The 23,483-nt window shown below is 39.8% G+C and overlaps 1 protein-coding gene across 13 annotated transcripts in view; it reads left to right on the forward strand.

The window, feature by feature from the left end:
* Nucleotides 1-23,483, forward strand: part of LOC105467273 (formin 1) — a 468,877-nt gene that overhangs the window by 80,379 nt on the left and 365,015 nt on the right. For 12 of the 13 annotated variants that reach the window (XR_011606208.1, XR_011606209.1, XR_011606210.1 and 9 more), the window contains one exon: nt 21,128-21,303. The exons of the other annotated variant lie outside the window; for it this stretch is intronic. Coding sequence is in view for 5 of the 12 variants with exons in the window: in XM_071067172.1 (XP_070923273.1) it covers nt 21,128-21,303 (176 nt within the window). In the remaining 7 variants the exon portion in view is untranslated. The remainder of the gene's footprint in view (nt 1-21,127; nt 21,304-23,483) is intronic. 13 annotated transcript variants of the gene reach the window in all.

Below are 23,483 nucleotides of genomic sequence, written 5' to 3' on the forward strand. Positions count from 1 at the left end.
TAGTAACCTCCAGCCCCATCCATGTTCCCACAAAGGACATGATTTCATTCTTTTTTATGGCTGCATAGTATTCCATGGTGTTATGTATACCACATTTTCTTTATCCAGTCTGTCACTGATGGACATTAGGTTAATTCCGTGTCTTTGCTATTGTTAACAGTGTTTGCATTTCGTTTAGCTTGCAATTCTTTTAGCTATTACTAGTGGTGTTTAAAATTTCCCCATACTCATTGGTTATTTTTATTTTCCCTTTGGCCATTTATCTATGAATGTTTGGACAAAAATAAGGAAACTATAATAGATTTGTATGTTGTTTTTGTATAGGAACCTCAAAAACCTTACTTGCATTTTAGAACAAAGACATTTGTTAATTTAGTACAATATTTTAGTTTGTTACTAAACCAAGTATCCATCTTTGTCTTGAATAGAGTCTAGCACGCTCTACACCAAGTATGTTTTATGCCTGCCTTGCTTTTGGGAGAAGAAATAGGTTATAAATGGTAAAGTTATGACAAGTTTGCTAGGTTGTTTAGTTTATTCTTGGGTTAATTATAGGCATGGGGACATTTTTAGTATTAGACTGGATAACTCTTTCTCTGTCCTGGTAACTGATTGATCGTCTGAAGAATTCATATTGGGAGGCAGAGTGGTAATCAATATTGTAGGCTGAGGTCACTGACAGAGGCCAAAGACAATAATGTGTGAAATTTAGGATGAATTGCTTTTTGGGTTTTGTCTGGATTTACTAAGACAGGGGAGTTGTTTGGGCAAATGTCGCCTCTTGAAGGTCTCTTTGAAGTGACCATCTAATGAATCAAGGAAAAGGCAGTTAAATCCCTCTTGGTGAGAACATCAAAAGAGGAATAGGATATAGTTACACATCAGGAGCCAAGGGCTATCAGTTGACCTTTCTTAAGAGTGGGGAGAGGAATTTGAATGATTGAGTGGTTTTTATTATATAGTGGCCTTTAAAAAAATTGTTTAATTTTCTTCTTTTTTTCTCCTTAACTTCAATTTCTCCAGGCCTCTCATGCTTAATAGCAGAGTTAGAGCATTACGTTATCTACCTTGCAATCTCATAATTTAAGCTGTTTCTCCTTGGAGGGCAAGGAGAGTAAAATAATACCATTTTGAATGTGTTCCCTCGTCTTGTGTGCCATGATCTCCTTTCCCTACTCATGGGAGTAAGAGACATGTAGATAGAGGATTCACATCCACTGATTGTTGCAGCATGTCCTTTAGCTTTATATGTTTTCTCCCTCCATCAAAACTTTTACCAAAGCAGTAACTGTTTAGTTGTCTGATTGAGTTTTATGTCTCTTCTGTTTTCTTGTTAAGCCAATGAAGATGCCAGTAAGAACTGCCAAAAAATGAGCAGGCAAGAAAACAGAGAGGGCTTAGTCAAAGGATGGCAAAAACATGACACACACACCCCACCAGCATCCCTCCTGTGCCAGGGAAGGCGTTGCTCTCTCAGAAAAATCACGAGACTCTTTCTTACTGGAGCTGAACCTGGCACAGAATTCTTGCCAGTGTTGCATTTTATCCCTTCACTCCCAAAAACATGGCTTCCAAACTGAAACCTTTGTTTCTTTTGTGATAGAAGATCTGCAGACACACCTCTGGGGCTTCCTGAGTTAACAATAATAAATAAGGGGCCTACATGAAAAATAAAAAATATACTAGCATTTCCATTTTATTTGTCTTAAAAGAGGGATTATCATAATACCATCTCTATACAGAAGAAAACCAGATCGATATCTTGCATTGCTAGAGTTGATTTTGAGACTCATTCATTATTTAGTTTCAGGTAATGATAAGTACGATGGGTAAAATACTTGAGAGCATGTTGGCAAAGTTGGCAAAAAGGCAATGACGAGAAAGCCTCTCTGCTGGAAGGATATTTGAACATGAACTTGAACTTGAGTGATGTGAAGAAATCAGCCATTTAACAGTCTGGGGAACATCTTAGCCAAGAAAACACCAGTGTAAATGCCAAAGGCAGGAATGAGGTTGGTGTGATCACAGAACAGCAAGAAGGTGAGGGCGGCTGGAATGAAGTCAGGGAGAGGTTAGGAGATGGGGAGAAAGTGATAGGCAGGGATCAAGTCCAGTGATGTTCTTTCAGGCCAGGGATTTGCATTTTATTTTATCTATGATGGGAAGCCACTGGAGGATTTTGATCTGTGGAATGCTGTGACACTTTTAAAAGATCGTTTGCATGCTTTGTGGAGAGTATTGAGTCTGGGCAGGAGTGGAAGAAGGAAGAAGAGCTAGGAGATTTTTTCCAGTTGCCCAGATGAGAGAGGTGTAGTGGCTTAGACTGAGGTGGTAATGATGTGTGAAGTGGTCAGATTTGGGATACTGTTTGGTGGTAGAGCAAACAGGTCTTGCTTATAAAATCTGGGCAGAATATGAGGGAAAGAGGACTCAAGGATGAAGCAGGTTTTAATCTTAGAAACTAAGAACTGGCCAGGCGCAGTGGCTCACGCCTGTAATCCCAGCACTTTGGGAGGCCCAGGCGGGCAGATCATGAGGTCAGGAGATCGAGACCATCCTGGCTAACACGGTGAAACCCCGTCTCTACTAAAAATGCAAAAAATTGAGCCGGGCGTGGGGATGGGCACATATAGCCCCAGCTACTCGAGAGGCTGAGGCAGGAGAATGGCGTAAACCCGGGAGGAGGAGCTTGCAGTGAGCCGAGTTTGCGCCACTGCACTCTAGCCTGGGTGACAGAGCGAGACTCCCTCTAAAAAAAAAAAAAAAGAAACAAACTAAGAACTATTTACTTAGGTGGGAAATACTAGGGGAAGGACAAAGAAGGAAAATAAAGAGTTTGGAATGAATATTAGCCAAGCAATGAGTAGTTGGGTGCCTGCATGAGATAGGGGGAGAGCTTATGGCCAGATTCATTAATTTGGAAGTCGTTAGAGCTGAGATGATATTTAAAACTGAGACTGAAGGAGATGACAGATGGAGTGAATGAAGACGGAGAAGATTCTGCACATGTCTTTGGGGAGATGAAACATCTAGAGCAGTGCTTCTCAACTAGGGGTGATTTCAGAGAGATTTTTAGTTGGCCAACGGATGGGGGAGGGGATGCTACTATTAATTAGTGAGTAGAGGTCAAGGGATGCTGCTGAACATCCTGTTATACAATTCATAAGTCATCCTCCCACAGAAAAGAGTTATCTGGCCCAAAATATCAATGGTGCTGAGATTAAGAACACTGATTTAGAAGGATGAGGAGCCAGCAGGGCAACTGAAGGGTTAACAGTGAACTCAGGGGAACTTGTTTTCGGAAAAGGACTTTCAAGAAAAAGTATGCATTCAACCCTGCTGGATGCTACTGAGAAGTTCTGTGAGGTGATGAAAATTTGGGGATATATCAGTATGACTCAAAATTCCTCTAAAGACTCCTAGATTTAAATGATGAGGCTTATACACTTTTGTAAAATCATGTACACATTAAAGAAAGCTGACTTTAAAAAAAAAAGGCCACAGAGACAATGCCGAATGAAATTTTGTTATTCTCATTGCTTAGTGTTTTGTGTCTGTGTGTGCGTGTGTGCGTGTGTGTGTGTGTGTGTGTGTGTGTGTGTGCGCGCGCGCGCATGTTGATGCTGGTTAGCTGTAATCAAAATAGGAATTTATTTACAGAGCATTATGGTATGTTATGAAGCAAGGAAACATTGAATAGCAATATTCGGCCAGGTGGCAACCGGGAAGTACTGAGAATCCCATAAGCAAAAGTTCCTGGATATTTTCTGCCATTTATAAGACTCAGATCCAATGACTCCTGATCAGGTTGAGACATGGCTGCTCAGAGCCTCCCCTTATGTACTGGGAGCAGTTCCCAGAGAAGGCAGAATGATTATGGGACAGACAGCCATTCTAAGGGGTACTTTCCAGCTTTTACCCCTTCATTCTACACATCCAAAGAGCAGCAGACTCCGCTCTACCAGGCATAACTGCAAACCCTTCCTCGCTAATAGGAGACGGTACAAGCTCAGACAGTCATGAGATCTGGAAGTGATGCCATAGGCATGCTGTTCTTTGAGTCCTTGCTGAGTAGTAGTTTTTTTTTCTTGTCCTATTACAACATTTTGTAACTTATAAATCAATGAATACTTTTATTGTAATTAATACATCCCAGTAGTGAGACCATAAAAAAAGTGAAGGAAAAGTAGATAATATTTATTGAAAGAGAAAACAGGAAGTAATTATTTAATCTTTAGATATCCCAACAGTATATAAGAAAATACAGTTTTAGTCAAGATTCCCTATTTTTTGCCTGATCTCAAAGCCGTTTAGTCTATAAACCTTTCCCCAGTCATTCCCCATTTCAAGCCATCCTTGCCTTTAGGCAGCATTTCAGCTGGTCTGGGTTCTTTGGGGAAGACAGCCCTTTTTTTCTGAGAGGTCTGAACCATTGACAGTCCATCTAGCTACTATTATGAGAGTCTTCTGCTAACTTATCCTCTAGATTCCTCTGATACCCCACCAAATCCCCTACAATCCTATTTCTTTTTAATAGGGTGAATTATACTAGCTATTAATTGCAACCCCTACCCTTTTATTGTCTGTCTTATTTTTTTCTTGACAGGAGGATCTCAAAGTGGCCCAGGGAAAGTCTTTGTTTCTTCTTCTGAGAGATGAGTCCTGCTTTCCAGTTCTGACCAGTGGGCGCATATAGCTCCATTTAGTAATGAAACATCCAGAGCACAGAGAGCACCTAGCTTAGAATCATTACAGCCAGGAAAAAAAAAAAAAAAAGTTTAATATTAACCCTTTGGTTGCTCATCCCCTCTTTGCAGACAGGGAGAGAGATTGCGTCAGGCCAGAGCATGTGCCATGTAGTGAGACAGCTCCCCAGCTTGCAAAGTGTCACATCCCAGGGCATCTCCACCACCTCTCTGAGAGCTCTTGGAGGTCATTCTATCTTTTGCTTATTGCTTATCACAGAAATCACCACCAATTAGATGCAGCTTTTTGCTTTTTCTTTTAGTAGTGCAAATATTAAGACTCAAATTAGCATTGTTTTTAACATAGACATGATATATTTTAATTTCTGCAAAGAAGAGAGTGTCAAATCCCTTGAGTAAAGTGATACCTTTACAAATTTATATCAAATTATCTCATTTTTCCTTTACTCTTTTTTCTTTTTCAGTTAATTCACACAATCCTTGGCTCCATGGAAAATTACAAAACTATTTTAGAATTACCTTAGGTGGAAGACATTGCTTCAGGCATACATGTGTGTTACTAGTTTCCCTAGTAATTTTATTTTCATTTCCTTTAGCTGATTCAGTTCTCAGTGGTTGGAGCTATCTTAGGTTCATCTCATGTTTCAGTTGTGCTGAGTGAGTCCTCTGATGTATCATTTTCCCCAGTCGCATACCAGCGTGGTTGTGGCTTTCCCTAGGAACTTCCTGCATCTCTATCATTAATACATATAATTGTCATTTCAAATAAAAAAGAAATTAAATTATTTGGTGCTTCTATTCCTTAGCAACAAGTCACTGTTGTGACTCATTTTAAATTATAAATTGTGAAAATTTGGCAAGAAAGTCCACTTACATATTTGTAAGTAAAATGTAAGCCCAAAGTTAAAACACGACTCCTGAAATACTTGTCAGTACCATACAGTTCAGTCTAATGCTCTTAGTTGTTTTGAAGCCATTGTTGACAAATTTGTGCTGCTGCTTATTTCTTACCAATGTGAGTCTCAAAAGTTTCTATTTTATCATTTGGTGAAGTCATTTTAGGGAATGTTTATCATGCACTTGACTGTATTGATAAGTTTTTTTTTCAGTTGACAAATATATGACGAACTCAATTTTATTCTTAGTATAGCTTTTGTTCACTTTAAGGATCAGTTCCTTCCTGAAAATTTTGCTGATGAAATTAATTTTCTTTTAGTAAATTGATTTTTCTACTGACGTGCATTTTAAATTGGTGCTGTATTTTCTGGTAGAATAGTACCCCCAAGGCATGGTAAAATCACATTTGAAATTACAGTGATCACCTCAGGGGGAAGAAAAGGGCAATTTTCAGATAGCAGTAAGATGCTAAAAACAAGTTCCTAAATTAAAGATGATTTGGGTTAATTTTAAGCTTGACCAAATAGATTAAAGGTATAATAGAATAGAAACTGTGATAACTTTGCTGAACAAAACATTCTGAAAAGACCCTGATTCCTCAAATACTGTTCTACATGAAAAAAAAAGAAACTCATTTTGGTGGATTAGGGTTTTTGTGTTTCTCCTTTGGTGTATTTTAGTTTGAAATGGAGGATGAGAAACAACATTTAGAATATTTCACAGTGGATAAAATTTGAGCATATATTTGTTGAACCATTCATTGGAACTCAAAGCGAATCCTTTGGAGAAATGGAGCTCTGTCTCATTCTACCTTGTTGCCTTCTCCAGTGTCTAATTCAGCACTAAGCAGAGAGTAGTAATTCTAACAGCAAGAGTTTATGTAGTGCTTATAGTTGCCAGGCACTGCTCTGAGTGCATTGTATATATTAACTCTTTAATTTTTACAGTAACTCCAGAAGGTAAGAACCATTATTTTCCCCTTTCACAGAGGAGACTGGTACATAGAGAGGTTAAGTAAATTGCCAAGGTAACTTGGCTAGTAAGAGGCTGAAGCTGAGATTTAAACCAAAACTGTTCTGCTACAGAGTCCATGCTAAGCTCAATAGTATGTGTTCATTCGGACTGACAAAAAAGAGTAGAGCTTATCACCCGAAAAACGTGGATGTTCTGAACATAAAACTGTTCATGTAATGTACATTCAACAAATATTATTGTATTCAACAAATATTATTATTGTATCCAACCAATATTATTATATATCCACTAAACACAGGCACTGTGTCAGATGCTGGAGTGCCTGGTACTGGAGAAGGCAAGTAAGGTTCTGCCCCATTAACCCTTTTCCTGGATCCTAAAGACAAATACAAAATAAATTCAAGACATTCTGTGGAGGAAAAATTAGATTGCCATGAAAATAACCACTGGAGACATCTATTTTAAACAGTAAGATCAGAGAAGGCCTAATTAGTTCCCTGGTTTAAAAATTTGGTAAAAGTACACTTCTTTATACTGAATACCCATATGAGAAAGTTTTATTATAAATTTTCATCTAGTGGAAATGAAATAAAACCAATGTCAGTGAATGTTTCCATAATCTGTCTCCAACTTTAGGAGGTTTGTGAAAGGATTAAAAAGTGGAAAGGCATCATTTCCTTTGGGTTTGCTCAGGGGTCATACATACCTCACCAGGCAAACTCCATAGGCTTTTCCTGTCATTGTGGTCTCCATAGTACCCTATATCATTTACATTTATGGTGGAATCTTTCCTTGTCAAGAAGAGAGAGAAGACAGGGAGAAGGAGGGAGAGAGGAAAAGAAGAAAGAATGAGGAAGGATGGAGAGAAGAAATTTGGTCATTTAGGGGTGACTTAAGACTGGATTCACCTCCTACCTGATGGCACTAGCTTCCATTTACTTAAATTTAGTTTATAATCCAGCTTTGGAGTTGGAAAGAAAATTTTTATCTTCCTGCTCCCCAATGTTCTACTCCTCTACTTGCATCCCTTCCCTCCCTAGCACATCTTCTCGTTTCAATGATAGCTCCTTCTTTAATTGAAAATTAAGGGGGAAATTATGTCTTTGAATTTGAGTATAAATGCTTCTGGAACTTGCTCAGTAATACTTACAAAGACACATGTTCTGTTATAGGGGAAGACCTCTGAAGACTCAGCTTCATAGTAAAGCAGATACACATAAAATAAATTAGCACATAACAGAGTGTAACATGCTGGAGTATCATACATGTACAAAGTAGCCACAAAAGAACAGAAAAGGGGAGATCAACTTGGTCTGGAAGACACAAGTAAACTTGGTAGAGGAATTGAAATTTAAGGAGGGTCCTGAAGGATGGGTAGCACTTGTCTTTCAGATACCGGTATACAGTCAGTCCAAATAAAGTGGATAGACGAGGAAGTGTATTATGAGGAATGGGAAGCAGCCCAGTACAGCTGGAAGCCGTGGTACATATGTGGGGTTATAGATGGGGATTCGGAAGAATATGTGAAAGCCAGGCATAAATGGTCTCCCTATCCAACCAAGGAATTTGGGTTCTATTCTGTATGCAACAAGAAGTCGCTGAAGGTGTGAGAGAAGGGAAATGTCATAATCATAGGACTGATGGGATAGGATTTAAAACAACAACATAACATCTCTTGTTAGATCTCATGCTGCCAAAGAATGGCAGGTAAAAATAGCTGTGTTTTTGGTTTAAAATAGAATTTATTTTGTGCTTCAGAATGGGATTTGAGTTAGGGGGCAGGGATTACCATGAAGAGTTACAGTAAGCTTGTCCAACTCCTGTCCCAGGGCAGCTTTGAATGTGACCCAATACAAATTCGTAAACTTTGCTTAAAACATTTTTTGCAATTATTTAAAGCTCATCAGCTATTGTTAGTGTTAGTGTATCTTATGTGTGGCTAAAGACAATTCTTCTTCAAATGTGGCCCAGGGAAGCCAAAAGATTAGACACCCCTGGATTACAGGATTATGTAGATAAGTATAGTTCTAAATTAGAATACCCTTAACCGATTTTACCAAATTGGCAACCTTCTCCAGTATACTCAACTTGCACATCTCGAAAGAATATATCATCGGCAGATAGTACCAGATTTGGCTCACTATGCAGCTTCAATTTACAGATGATTTTCAAGGCCTTACCATCCTTTGGTGGTTAAGACTTGTTCCAATCCGTTTTCTACCTTTTTACTTATTTTTAGTGTTTTCTGTATAAAAGTAATACTTGCTTCATTTTCTAAATGAAATTTAGACAGTCAATTGAAAAAACGGTAGAAAGTACAGAAAAATATAAAGAAGAAACTTGTTGCTAACATTGATATTTTTTCTTTTACATATTAAAATTAGGGTAAAAATTGTATTTCATACTTAGTGTCACATTGTGAACATTTTCCTATGTATTACATGTTCTTTGGAAACATGATTTTAAATAATTACATAATATTCCTCAGTAATCACTGTATCATAATGGATGGTGTTTTGTTTCCCACTTTTTTCTGTCATAGATTATATTTTGGTGGATGCCTTGTATATTTGTAATAGATCTCAAATGACAAAGATTATTATTCTTGATGGTTAGCCTCCATTTACTTAAATTCACACAAGGATAGATTCACACAAGTGGATTTTTATTGGTTAAAGGATAAGAGTATGTTTAATATTTTAGAACAGGGATTGGAAAACTTTTTCTGTAAAACCAAATAGTAAATATTTTTGACTTTGTGGGCCGGAAGATCTCTGTTGCTGCAGCTTCTTCTCTTCCTCTTTTTCGCTCTCCCCATCTTGACCCCTCCCCTCCTCCTCCCTTTCCTCCTTTAAAAATGTAAAACTGTACAAAACAGGCAGTAGGCTGTATTTGGCCTTTGGGCCATAGGTGCCAACCCCCATTTCAGATATATATTGCCAAATAGCTTTTCAAAGCTGTAGACCAATTTACTCCTTTACCAGAAACCTTTGAGTGTATTTGTTTCACAATAGCTTCCCTGTGTTATCTGAATATTGATATGAGGACATTCATTTGTTGAGGCATTCATATACTGTATTATTTTTCCAGATGTGCAGTTTTATATTTTCTACCTTTTTTTTTTTTTTTTTTAACTGTGAAAGTTTAAGACTCTAGGCTCAGTTCAGAATATTCTGTTCTACCAAAAACATTCATTTCCTTAGGCACTAAAACTAAATTAATGTGTCTCTAATGCATAAGAAACTAAAATGGCCAAGAAACACTCTCAGCTTCCTGTTTAGTGGAACCGTGGCTGAGTTCCCTACTGGAAGCATTCCTCTTTTGAACACGACGACCTCGAAACCCACCAAGCCCAAAGTTGCAATGACAAGAAGCAGAAGTTCTGGAAATGATTTATTAGGTATAATAGTAAAAAGGGCCAGTCTCACCTCTTCTTTTGAGTCCCACACCTGTGCATTCTGAGAGAAAAGCATGTGCTGGAGAAATTGAAGAGATTTATGCTACCTCAAAGCTTGGGAAAATGCGGAAATGGTGACTCATACCATATTCCAACTAAATTCCTTTTTGTTTAGTGAGAAAACTAGATGACTTTTAGAGAATGACTGGACTACTGGAAACATAAATGGGGATACCAATTGCAGGTGCTGTTTCAGATATGGTATCTCTACCAAATATATCAACACAGCTCCTTAAATCTAATATGCATTTATTGATTTACAAATGCTTTACTTTCATATCAATTCATCCTGGAAAGAACAGCACTATGCCATCACTGCCTTCTTTTAGGGTTATGACAATTTTCCTGTTTTCTCTCATGAAACATTCTGAAAGGAGTTTGCTCATCTTGATAGCTCACAGAAGTTTATACTGGCCCATCGCATTGCTGCTATTATTCTAATTGGGTAGGGTGAACATCAGGTAGCAGTAACCCTAGATGCCTCAGTGAGATATACAGAAGTGCTGGAGGGTAGGAAATAAACATCATTCCTCATGCTAATTATTGTATCAGAGTCCTGACCCACAGTATATTCAAAATAGTTTATTTATTGATTGATTTACTTACTTGAGACAGGGTCTCACTCTGCCACCCAGGTTGAAGTGCAATGGTGCGATCCTGCGTCACTGCAGCCTTGACCTTCCAGGCTCAAGCAGTCCTCCCACCTCAGCCTGCAGAGGAGCTGAGACTACAGGTGTGCACCACCCCACCTGGCTAATTTTTTGTAGCTTGGGTTACACTTTTTTGTGGATGGAGTTTTGTAGATTGGGTTTCACCATGTTGCCCAGGCTGGTCTTGAACTCCTGGGCTCAAGCGATCCATCAGCCTTGGCTTCCCAAAGTGTTGGGATTACAGGCATGAGCCACCATGCCTGGGCTATTCAAGAGAGTTTAAAATGAAAATAACTTAATGAAGAGATTGTGTCCAGATGGAAGGACCCCAGAAAACAAGCATGGGCTTGTGAGCTTCCAAGGAACTAGCAACAGCAGAAAGCCCTTACCAGCCTTAGGCCCGAAGGGCAAAGGGAGGAGAGAGTATTACAGGAACCTGGCGAGAACTGGAGGCAGGGAAAAGGGCCATGTAGTAAGAGCTGTGGTGGTAGAAGAAGTAGCCATCTCCAGAATCTTGACTTAGCAGCTATGCAGTGACACAGCCTCATTCTCCTGTTGTTCTTTTACCTGCTCTTTATGTTACAAATTCTCTGCTGTCTCATAATCATCGGTTGTCTACCTGCATGAGGTATGGGGAATGAAAAGCTAACTGGAAGCCCTGAGTGCCTGTGTAAGAATACTGCATTTGAACGTCACCATAGGGTGATCAGGCCTGGGTATCGATTGGGGAACCTCCTGTGTCAGTGTCTCCCGTTCTTTGTCTTGAGCTGGTCATGTTTCTCTCAGAATAATGTTGTAGTGTGTGTCTAGTTTTAGAGAAGACAAGTGTTCTGGAAGCCTAGGGAGGGGGGATGGGAGCTCAGGCCTCAGCATTCAGCATTTAGGAAGCGTGTGGTCACTGAATCCACTTTGCTATGAGTTAATCATGCATCAGTTATGCCTGACGTCTCTCCCAGTCCGGAGGAGAAATGCCGTCAGCCATACTGGGGGACGACAGTCACTCACCATGAAGTAAGGCTATCAGTTTCTCTCTGATTGTTGAATTAGCTGTGTTCCAAATATTTTCTAATTTCCTTTGTGATTCTTCTTTGACCCGTGAGTTATTTTGAAGTGTATGGTCTCATTTCCAAGTTTTTGGAATTTTCCAAATAATTTTCTGTTACCAGTATCTAATTTAATTCCATTGTAGCCAATGAATATATTTCGTATGATTTTGATCCTCTTAAATGTATTGAGACTTGTGGCCCAGCATGTGATCTATTTTGATAAATTCCATGTGTACTTGCAAAAATACATATGCTACAGTTATTGAATGGAGTGTGTTATAAATATCAGGTAGGTAAAATTGATGGTTAATGTTTAGGTTTTCCATATCCGTACTGATTTTCTGTCAAGCTGTTGTAATTAATTACTAAGAAAGGAATATTGACATCTCCAAATGTAATTGTTCATGTAGTTATTTCAGTTCTGATAGTTTTGCTTCATGTATTTGGAAGTTCTGTTATTAATGCCAGGTACAAATAATGACAATGTAGGCATGTTATGTCTTTTTGATGAAGTGACCTTTTATCATGATGAAAGTTCTCTCTTTATCCCTGTCTGCCCTCCTCCACACTAGTTTTCCCTAAGGTGGTTTCAGTACTTTAAAGTTGTCATTCCACTGTCTTTTGGGCCGCATGCTCTGAGAAGTCTAGTGATTCTTTAGTTTTCTGTACATAATATATTTTTTTCCTGTCCGCTTTTATAATTGTCTTTTTATCACAGATTTTCCAGTTTATTGTAGTTTTCTTTGTATTAATCCTGCTGGGGAGTCATTGAGCTACTGTGATCTGTAGGTTAATAATTTTCTTCAAATTTGGAAAATTGAAGCCAGTACTTCTTACATCTTTAAGTATTTTTCTGCTCCGTCTAGCCCATCTTTTTTTTTTTTTTTTTTTTGAGACGGAGTCTCGCTGTGTCGCCCAGGCTGGAGTGCAGTGGCCGGATCTCAGCTCACTGCAAGCTCTGCCTCCCGGGTTTTTACGCCATTCTCCTGCCTCAGCCTCCCGAGTAGCCGGGACTACAGGCGCCCGCCACCTCGCCCGGCTAGTTTTTTGTATTTTTTAGTAGAGACGGGGTTTCACCGTGTTAGCCAGGATGGTCTCGAACTCCTGACCTCGTGATCCGCCCGTCTCGGCCTCCCAAAGTGCTGGGATTACAGGCTTGAGCCACCGCGCCCGGCCATCTTTTTTTTTTTTTTTAAGTACAGGGTCTCACTCTGTCATCCAGGCTGGAGTGCAGTTGTGTGATCTTGGCTCACTGCAGCCTCAACCTTCCAGGCTCAAGTGACAAGTGATCCTCCCACCATAGCCTCCCAAGTAGCTGAGATCACAGGCGCAGGCCACTAGGCCTAGCTGATTTTTGTATTTTTAGTAGAGATGGGGTTTTGCCATGTCACCAAGGCTGGTCTTGAACTCCTGAGCTTAAGTGATCCACCCACTTCCACCTTCCAAAGTGCTGGGATTACAGGCATGAGCCACTGCGCCCAGCTACCTAGGCTTTCTACTGAGAGGTGATTTCTGGACTGAAAAAAATTACCAAAGCCCCAGTGACCTATGGGACATTATCAACCAGTCTGAAGTATGTGTAAATAGAATGGGGCGGCAAGGCGAGTTGACTCATGCCTGTAATCCCAGCACTTTGGAAAGCCAAGGCTGGCGGATTGCTCAGTGATCCAGGATTGCACCACAGCATTCCAGCCTAGATAATATAGTGAGACCCTGTCTAAAAAAAAAAGTAGATTTATTGGGAGGGAAAGTGGGAAATCTGGTGCTGGGGAAGAGTCCAGGACTCCTCCTTAGTACTAATGACTGGTGGAAGAAGGGAGATAGGAAAACTCTGGTGCCTAAGACGCTCAGGCAAAAGGTGGCGATTTATGAATCTGGATGTGTTATAGAGGCCATTTCTTAGCAGCTCTGATGAAGAGTTCACTTTAATTCCAAATCATTGGGCAATCAAGGTAATATCCAAACTTTTCTGGTTAGCAGGGCAGAGGTTGTTACTGACATACGACTAGACCAGCCTTATTGGTTCTAGTGCTGGCAATAATACCGTGTAAAGATAATTGTTAGTCCAAACACCTGGGATGGAGCTAAGGCTAGGGTGGGAACTAAGTAGATGATACAGCTGTTTTTCTCAGAATTTTATATCACAAAAACCTTTGTCAGCCATCAGGGATCAGCTTGTTTCTTCCTTTCGATGAGAGTAATGAAATAAAGAATGCCCTTTCATTCTCACTGTGTTGCAAGGACACTCAGAGCCATATTGTATTCTCAGTCTCTTAATTATATTGTGTCTGCTCAATCACATTTAATAATGGTAAATATGCCTTCTTTCTGTATTTATCTTGTTATGTGTATTCCTTTTTGTGAGTTTCCTGGGATCATTTCTTTTTGGAAAGAAAGTTTTTAAAAAATCATTTATTATATATTTTATAATCCAGGGCTTAGTATTTTGTAGTTTTTTCTTGACTTCCTTAGCTATTAGGACAACAGGTGATTATATGTCTTCAAGAGTTGGATTTCCCACTGGTGCAACCATCCTCATAGTAATTGGAATAATGTGACATAAAAGGGAAAATGTTATTCAAATTTACTTACAATGAATACCATATGACATTTTTTTTGTATTCTTATTCTTCAGTAATATTTTGGGGGCCAGGCACAATGGCCCATGCCTGTAATCACAACACTTTGGGAGGCCAGGGTCGTAGGATCACTTGAGGCCAGGAGTTTGAGACCAACCTGGGCAAAACAGCAAGAGCTTATCTTTACAAAAAAATTTAAAACTAGTCTTGTGTGGTGATGCACACCTGTTGTCCCCGCTACTTGGGAGGCCGAGGCAAGAGGATTGCTGAGCACAGGAGGCCAAGGCTACAGTGAATTGTGATCATGCCACTGCACTCCAGCCTGGGTGACACAGTGAGACTCCATCTCAAAATACATATACATGTTTTTTGTTAACAAGCTAGTATATTCTTTTTTTTTTGAGACAGAGTCTTACTCTGTTGCCCATGCTAGAGTGCAGTGGCACAGTCTCGGCTCGCTGCAACCTCTGCCTCCCGGGTTGTGCCTTAGCCTTCCAAGTAGCTGGGATTACAGGCACCTCCCACCACACCCAGCTACTTTTTGTATTTTCAGTAGAGATGGGGTTTTACCATGTTGGCCAGGCTGGTCTCGAACTCCTGACCTCAAGTGATCTGCCCACCTCAGCCTCCCAAAGTGCTGGAATTATAGGGGTGGGCCACTGCACCCAGTCATATTCTTAATAACCAAACATACTAAAATTTTTTGATCACTTAAGTATTTGAAGTACTAACAACTAATGTTTTGAGCATTTATTGTCTGAGAATAGACAGAGGCTTTTAATGTGTCAGTGAATCCTGCAACCTCCTCAATTTGTTCTTTCCTTGATCTTTTCTGCATCACACCTTACCTCAGTGCTCTATCCATTCTTGCCATCATTTGCGCCCTGTTTTTCAAGTGTGAAAATATCCAGTGTAACTATGGCTACAAATAAATTTCCTAGCTTAAGTAATATACACCCCTCAACTAGTGTTCTTCACAGAAGAAAACCGTGGAAGGAGGTTAATACAATAATCATAAGAGATATATATGTATACTTCCTTAAAATGCTATTTCACTTAAAGCCATGACTATAAATAGTTCCATTCACGGCTCTAGGCTCCTATGTTTGACTTTCTGGGAAGGAGTATATCAAAGGGTATCTATGAATGACCCTGAGGAGCTCTTGTTTCCAGAGATGATCAGCCACTTACTTGGAGCTGTTGCATTTGATGACGTGAATTCTATTTTTGGAACATGAACAGATTTAGGATCCGCTGCACAACAGTGCAGCTGAATTCTTATAAGCTTTATTGTTATTCTCTTTATCTTCTCTGACAAAAAAATAGCCTTTCACATGACTGTGTGATGTTGGATATACCCTCATTGTATATAGATTTCTTTATTTAAAACAGGAAATTATTTGCTTCTTCCATCAAATCTATCTATCCCCCAGCACAGGAAAAGTCTTCTGAAAGAAAATAATTGTGAGCCTATTTCAATATCAGGCATATTCTTATTATATTCATTTTATTGATGAGAGAATAAAGACTCAGGGAGTTTTGGTAATTTCACCAAGGTCAAAGAATTAGTAAAGGTCAAAGCCAGGAATTTAGCCCACATGGTAAAGCCCTGTACCCATGCTCTTTAACTTGTTCACATCTACTTCTCTCTTAGCCCTCAATATTCTCATCTGGGGACTGGCAATAATATGCCTCTCTAAATAGCATAAAGAACTTAGATTTTAGTTCTGCCTTTGCTGCTAGCTGGCATGTTGGAAATACTGCGATCTTCATGGATTTCGGTTCTCTCAACTCTAAAATGAGCATGTAGGTGGGGAGATATGCAAGATTCCTTCCAACTGTAAATTTTGTTTTATTTGAATTTAGGCATGATTTTGGAAATGCAAACTGCATTGCAGTTGCTTGATGGCCGTGGATGCTTTCCTCATCGATGCTCAGACTGACAGAGCTTGCTCCCCACTCTCTGCTAGCTTTTGATTTGCCGTCTGCCTTTCTCTGACTAGCCACACCTTCCACCTGTCCATCTTTGCTCATTCATCATTTCTCTCCCCACACACTTCCAGTGAGGCGTTAGAGGCTGGGGTGGACAGATACCACACCTCCTCAGAATTTTATCTACTAGCTGGTTTGGTGACATTGTGACATTTAACACTGCTGAGAATGAAAAGGGGGGCAGTCGCATTAGTGAGCATTGATCTCTAATTGACAGGTAGCAGCCATGAGACTATACTCTTGCCACACCTCTCTCTTCCTAGATATAGACATGATGATTACATACACAGCCACACACCCACTCTCCAAGAACTTAGCAGTGTCACTTTCCATTAGCTACACGTCTAGGTTGCTGTCTTTCTTGCTTGTAAGTACACGTTTGAATAACATAATGGAAGACAACCTGTCCACCTGCACATATCAGTTCTGATATTCCCAGCTGAGAAGACTTCACCTTGTAGGGTTTATTTTACGTCAAGTATGACGAATGGCCTTGGGCACTATAGCACGGGAGCCAAAACTCAGGAGAGTTTTAAGCTTAGGGTTTTCGTTTTTTCTCTCATCTTTTTGGATGCATGACCACTTCATCACTGCTGTCAAGTGAGGGCTTGGTGTGATGGGAGAATTAGAGGAAACGACCTAAAAGGCACTGTAATTTTGTCCCTTGGGGACTTTTGGCCAGATCTGCTGGTTACATAGTATGTTCACGGACTTCCTTTAGGAAATTGGTATATTTTTATATGTATATTCTTTAGATGATTAAAGACAATGTCTGGTAAATAAGGTTAACTTTTTAATAAAGTGTAGTTTGTGCATGAATCTTGGTATGAATGAGTAAATGGGTGTGCCATGAGTTTTCACTTCATTTTTCAAATCCTTGCAGTACGTTGAATAATTCTTTTCAGTACAAATTACAAAATAAAAACACTGTCGTGTTTACGCCCTTAGCTGAAAAGGTTTAATGTCTTTAATAATTACAGTGTTTCTAGCAGGAGCAGACATGATAGTGTGTGAGGCAACTATTTCAACAGAGAGGTCCCAAATCTCAATGGTTTATAATAAATATTTATTGTTTTTATGCACTGGCCTGGGAGTTGGCTAAGGTTCACTCGATTGGGCCTGGGTTTGACTGAGCTTGGCTCCAGGCTTGCAGGACTGTGCCTGGGTCAGACGTTCCATGTCTCATTCAAAGCTCCCGAGGACCGTGTTCGTCTCATGGTGAGGGCAGAAGCACAAGGCGGGGCATGAAAACACACCGTGTGTCTCAAGGCCTTGGCCCAGAATTGGCACACTGTCACATTGTTTACATTCAGCTGACCAAAGCAAGTCATGTGGCAGGGGAAATATATCAGAAAAGGCCGTGAGTGCGTGATCATATTGCAGGGAGGGAGTGAAACAGTGGGAACCATAATCCAGTGTACCCCTGCTAGACAGACTGATCCCATTTTGGAAAGATGAGCTGTGGACACTGCCTCCTGTTTTAAATGGCATATTACTACCTTTCCATTCTGTCTGCTTCTGTTGTTTTGATAATTGACAGCAAAACCTCAGTCTGATGTTGTAGGTTAGCATCAGGAAGTGCAGCTCGTCATGTGAATGGTTTTGAAAAGCACAGACTTCCAAAGTGGTTCCAAGGTAAGTCACCCTACCTTTACTGTGACTGTGCTGTACGTTGTATTAACCGTGGTCAGCTGTACAGATAACCTGTGTGTGTATGTGTGGTCGATCAAGCTGTTGAAATGTCTTTGAGAAACAAAATATTGAGTACAAGACAGGTTTGTAATGTGCACATGAAAGGGAAAGACACATGTTTAAACTGATAAGACCGATTGAGTTTTTCACAAAATATTCTCTAAAGATCTAACACCCCCAAATCTGTTTGTATCAGAAAATTAAATGACAGCTGACTGTTTTGACAGAGTATATTTATCTAATTTCAGATGATTTTCTTCTCTTTTTCATTAAAAGTATTCAACTGGAGAGACTAGTTTGGGTGTTACCCATTTTAATAAATACAGACGTGTGCTTTATTTTTGACTAAAAAAGTTGTGTTTGTGTCGTTAAAACTCTCCACTCCAAAATTATTTTATAAATACGTTATAGTCGTCAGAATGTTGACTTTGTCATTTGTCCTAACCTACTTTGTCAGACTTTTGAGAATAACAGTTTTATGTTACTTATTTCAGTTTTATGTTACTTATGGTCCTTTTCTGTCCAAATGATTCTTGCCAAAATTATTATGCATCATGGTTTTACCTTGCATGTTTCCTTCATAGGGATATTGTCTGGTTAAACCTTAGGTATTAGAAATTAACTCTTTAAAACTAAAACCATTTTCAGAAAGAAGACAACTTTCACCTTGACATTGTTTTCCCTCTGCATAGAGAGTGAATTGGATTGCACACCTCACCTCATTCATGCAGTATTGGATAGCCACTGCAAGTGTGTGAGGGGTTGGCATGTGTGTTTGCATAAATATGCACGCATGTGTGTTTCATCCAAGACCCCAAATCCTTGTTATTATGAGAATGTTTCACTCTCTCTTGTACCTAAATGATGAACTTACACTCACCAGACAATGTGCCTCCGATGATACAGATGTCTTACCTCAGGTGTTGTACATTGTGTTTTGTGATATATAATATATATTATGTTTTATATTGTTTTATTATTCTGTGCAACGTTTCCCCAAAGCCAGCAGCTACTTCAAAAGAAAAATGCAAGGTTGAGGGATTTAAAATGAGGGATGTGATGAGTAACCAATACATCTTTGAAGATGAGGTAGTACAGTGAGAGTATACTGTAAATCTTAAAAGATTTATGACAAAGGTGAACAGAAATAGTCCAGGAGGAGGATGAGCCATATAAATAGAAGTTAAAGGAGGTCTGAGCTTTAATTTCTTCATCTGTTACAGTATAACCAGTACTGTCTTCCTCAGAGTCAACATGAGCATAAAGCAAAGGTACTAAGCAGAGTGCCTTCTCCCTGAGGTTCCTTTAGGCATTAGTTCGTTCCTCTGTCTTGAGACTAGAAGTGGGTCACTCCAAAGCACATGAGACTCGAAATGAAAGCCCAGAAGACTGTCTGTAGACAGTGGGTAGCAAGGGGATTGACTGGAAAGGCACTTGTTCTAAGGCATCTGGCCCATATCAAGGAACAGCCTAGGGTATACTCTTCTAGACAGCTGTGTCTGCAGGGATGAGCAGAGACTGGGGAAGCCCTGGACTCTCATTTTTCTCAGTGGCTGCAGAAAGGTGTTTTGTGGACAGCCTGCTACAGGGTAACTGTAGACACACTGTGACCTGCATCATCTTTCACTTTGAATTGTGATTGAAAACTAATAAACCCAACAGGCAAACAACAGCCAGACCTTAGCTGTTTTCATTTTTTTTTCTTCTAAAATGCTACTCTAACACAACCATGCTATCGCGCAGTTCCTTTGTGAGCTGACTTACTCTCAGCTCTAGTTTCGTGTAAGTCAGGTTTCAGCATGGTAGAAGCCACTGGTTGGCTTTGGGTGACTGCCAAACAGACTCTTACAGGGATTATGTGTAATAAACACGCTATCATATATTCAACAGTGATCTCTATTGCAAAACACCCTGAGCCTGAACCTTTAACTTCTGCCTAGTTGCTTAAAATTTTGCCAAGTTTGCTTACCAGGAATTAAAAGAGGACTAGGAACTTGAGTGCTATGTGAAACATTAGAAGTGATCTAATCTGGTATTTTCCAAACTATGTTCCAGTACAACATTAAGTGGCTTGCGACACGTTTAGCAGGTGTCCTTTAAATGGATTCTGTGGCCAAATAAGTTTGGAAAACCCTATGATATAGAATTAGGTTTTCTGTACTAAAGGACATCCCAAGGTCTTTAATACGCTAACACGAATCATGGTTCTTTAAGAGATACAGTATGTAGCTTTTCTCACTGATTTGACCGTAAAGTCCTTTTGTTGTCGAACACATACTGCTATTTTGAGAACAGAATGTCAGGCAGAGGCCGTAGTGTAGTCATTAAAAGCACGACCCTCTATTGTTTAACTGCCCGGGTTCAAGTCCTAGCTTAACCATTTAAAAATGATTTTATGATTTTAAGCAAATTGCTTAACTTCTTTGTATTTCAGTTTCTCCATTTAAAATGAGAAAATGATACCTAACTATATGTTATCATAAAAATTGAACAGAGCTGAAAACAGTGTCTGGCACATAGTTAATGATTATTATCCCATTATTACGTGCCTACAGTTTAGGTTAGAATAAGCTAGACTAATACCTTTGATTCTAGAGATGACAAAAGTGAATCCCAAATAGGTTTCTCATGCACTACTCACTCATTCAACAAACTGACCAAGTCCTATATGCACCATGCATAATGATTCTATTCCCAGAAACGAACAAGGCACCATTCCTGCCTTGGAGAACACACACATTAGTGACTTGGCTCAGACGACACTGTTTAGGAACTGTAGGAAAGCCACAGGCCAGACCTCCTGACTTCTGTCCCCCAGCTCCTCTGATTTCATTAGGAGATAGAATGACCCATATGCAACCTGTAATCAAGAATATGGGGCATAGAGTACAGTCAATAGACTTATCTTTTCAAACTGGGGATGAGGGCATATGTTGTAATTTTTTGTTGGTGTGATCTAGAAATTGTAGGGAGAAATACTTTTGAAGGAAAGCAATCTCTTAAAAATATAACTTAGAAAGCAAAGTAAGAGCTAGTGTGAAGAAGTCTACGTAGGAGTTCCCCCAATACGGCTTTATTTATTTATTTATTTGGCTGCCATGTCACTTGATGGCCTTCTCTGTGTCTGTTTTAGGTATCTCCTCTGAGGGCTTTCCTTGGGACGGCTTCAATGAGCAGACACCTAAAGACCTTCCCAACAGAGATGGAGGCGCGTGGGTTCTGGGCTACAGAGCAGGACCAGCCTGTCCATTTTTGCTTCATGAGGAAAGGGAGAAGTCAAACAGAAGTGAATTGTACTTGGATCTCCATGTAAGTAGAAATCTTTGTGATTGTGCTGTGGTTCTTTGTGGTCAACAGAGGCTCCTTTAATATGTATTTAATGTAAATTGTGTATATAAAGCTGCATTTAATGTATGAATCATTGTTTAAAAAAATCAGTGGGCTGCAGAAAATCAAGATGCAGCTTGGTGATCTGAAATTTGTACACTAGAAAGTAACTAGCAACTTGTCTAGGAGTGACTGTGTTTGTCATTTATCTGAGTGTTTTCAGAGCACTCTGTTCATTAGCTTTGCAGCCTAAATCTCATTGTGGGAGTACCCACTGGTTGCGAGTCACTACGTAATATCCTTTTACTAAAAATTTGTGAATAACATAGGTAAGCCAACTGATATGCTCTGGATTCTCAAGTGAAATCCAAGTACCAGGGCCGGGTACGGTGGCTCAAGCCTGTAATCCCAGCACTTTGGGAGGCCGAGACGGGCGGATCACGAGGTCAGGAGATCGAGACCATCTTGGCTAACACAGTGAAACCCCGTCTCTACTAAAAATACAAAAAACTAGCTGGGCAAGGTGGCGGGCACCTGTAGTCCCAGCTACTCGGGAGGCTGAGGCAGGAGAATGGCGTACACCCGGGAGGCGGAGCTTGCAGTGAGCTGAGATCCGGCCACTGCACTCCAGCCTGGGCGGCAGAGCGAGACTCTGTCTCAAAAAAAAAAAAAAAAAGAAATCCAAGTACCCTGCCTGCCTTCCATATTCATGAACCTTTCTCCCCAGCTGCTCAAGTAACAGGTAGATAGGTTGGCAGAAAATCTGCAGAAGATAGGATGATGCATTTAAAAAACATAACTTTCTCCTTTCTCTTTTTTTAAATTTTTGTTCACTTTTAATAACCTCTCTGCGGTTTTCTTTTTAATTAATTTTTTTTATTTCAATAGGTTTTTGGGGAACAGGTGGTGTTTGGTTACATGAGTAAGTTCTTTAGTGGGGATTACTGAGATTTTGGTGCACCCATCATCTGAGCACTGTGCACTCTACCCAATGTGTAGTCTTTTATCCTTCGTGTTCCCCGACCCTTTCCCACAAGTCCCCAAAGTCCACTGTCTCATTGTGATGCCTTTGCGTCCTCATAGGTTAGCTCCCACTTACTAGTGAGAACATATAATGTTTGGTTTTCCATTCCTGAGTTACTTCACTTAGAATAATAGTCTGCAATTTTACCCAACTTTCTGCGAATGGCATTATTTCATTCCTTTCTATGGCTGAGTAGTATTCCATGGTATATGTGTATATATATGTGTGTGTGTGTATGTATACACACATATATACATACACAATATGTATATACATATATACACACACATACACAATATGTATATACATATACACACATATATACACATATATATACACACACGCACACACATACATACTACATTTTCTTTATCCACTCATTGATTGATGGGGATTTGGGCTGGTTCCATATTTTTGCAAATTGTGCTGCTAATAAACATGCATGTGCAAATATCTTTTCTTATATAATGACTTCTTTTCCTCTGGGTAGATACCCAGTAGTGGGATTGCTGAATCAAATGATAGATCTACTTTTAGTTCAAAAAAATTAGCCTTCTCTGTTTTTGTTTGTTTGTTTTTGTTGTTGTTTTGTTTTGCTTTGTTTTTTTGAGATGGAGTCTTGCTCTGTTGCTCAGGCTGGAGTGCAGTGGCACGATCTTGGCTTGTTGCAACCTCTGCCTCCCGGGTTCAAGCAATCCCCCACCTCAACCTCCTGAGTAGCTGGGCTTACAGGCGTGAGCCGCCACACCCAGCTAATTTTTGTATTTTTAGTAGAGATGGGGTTTCACCATATTGGCCAGGCTGGTCTCAAACTCCTGACTTGAAAATGTTCCCTCTCTCAGCCGCCCAAAGTGCTGGATTACAGGCATGAGCCATACATCCAGCTGCCTTCTCCTTTCTTATTCATTCTTGTTTTCACTGACGCAGAAGTATTGACTCCTCCTCAGAAAGCACTGGGCTGGGATTCAGCTACTTCCACATTTAGATGGCCTGATAGGATTGACCAGATTATTGTGATTCTCTGCAATCCCTCTTTACCCATCCAGTTCCCTGTCACAGATGAGGTGAGCCACCAAAAATCTAAGAAGCACTTTTTCTTTTTTTTAACCACTAACTTTAATGCCTGTTGACAATCTTG

This window comes from Macaca nemestrina, chromosome 7 (assembly GCF_043159975.1).
Source record: "Macaca nemestrina isolate mMacNem1 chromosome 7, mMacNem.hap1, whole genome shotgun sequence".
Taxonomy (NCBI): domain Eukaryota; kingdom Metazoa; phylum Chordata; class Mammalia; order Primates; family Cercopithecidae; genus Macaca; species Macaca nemestrina.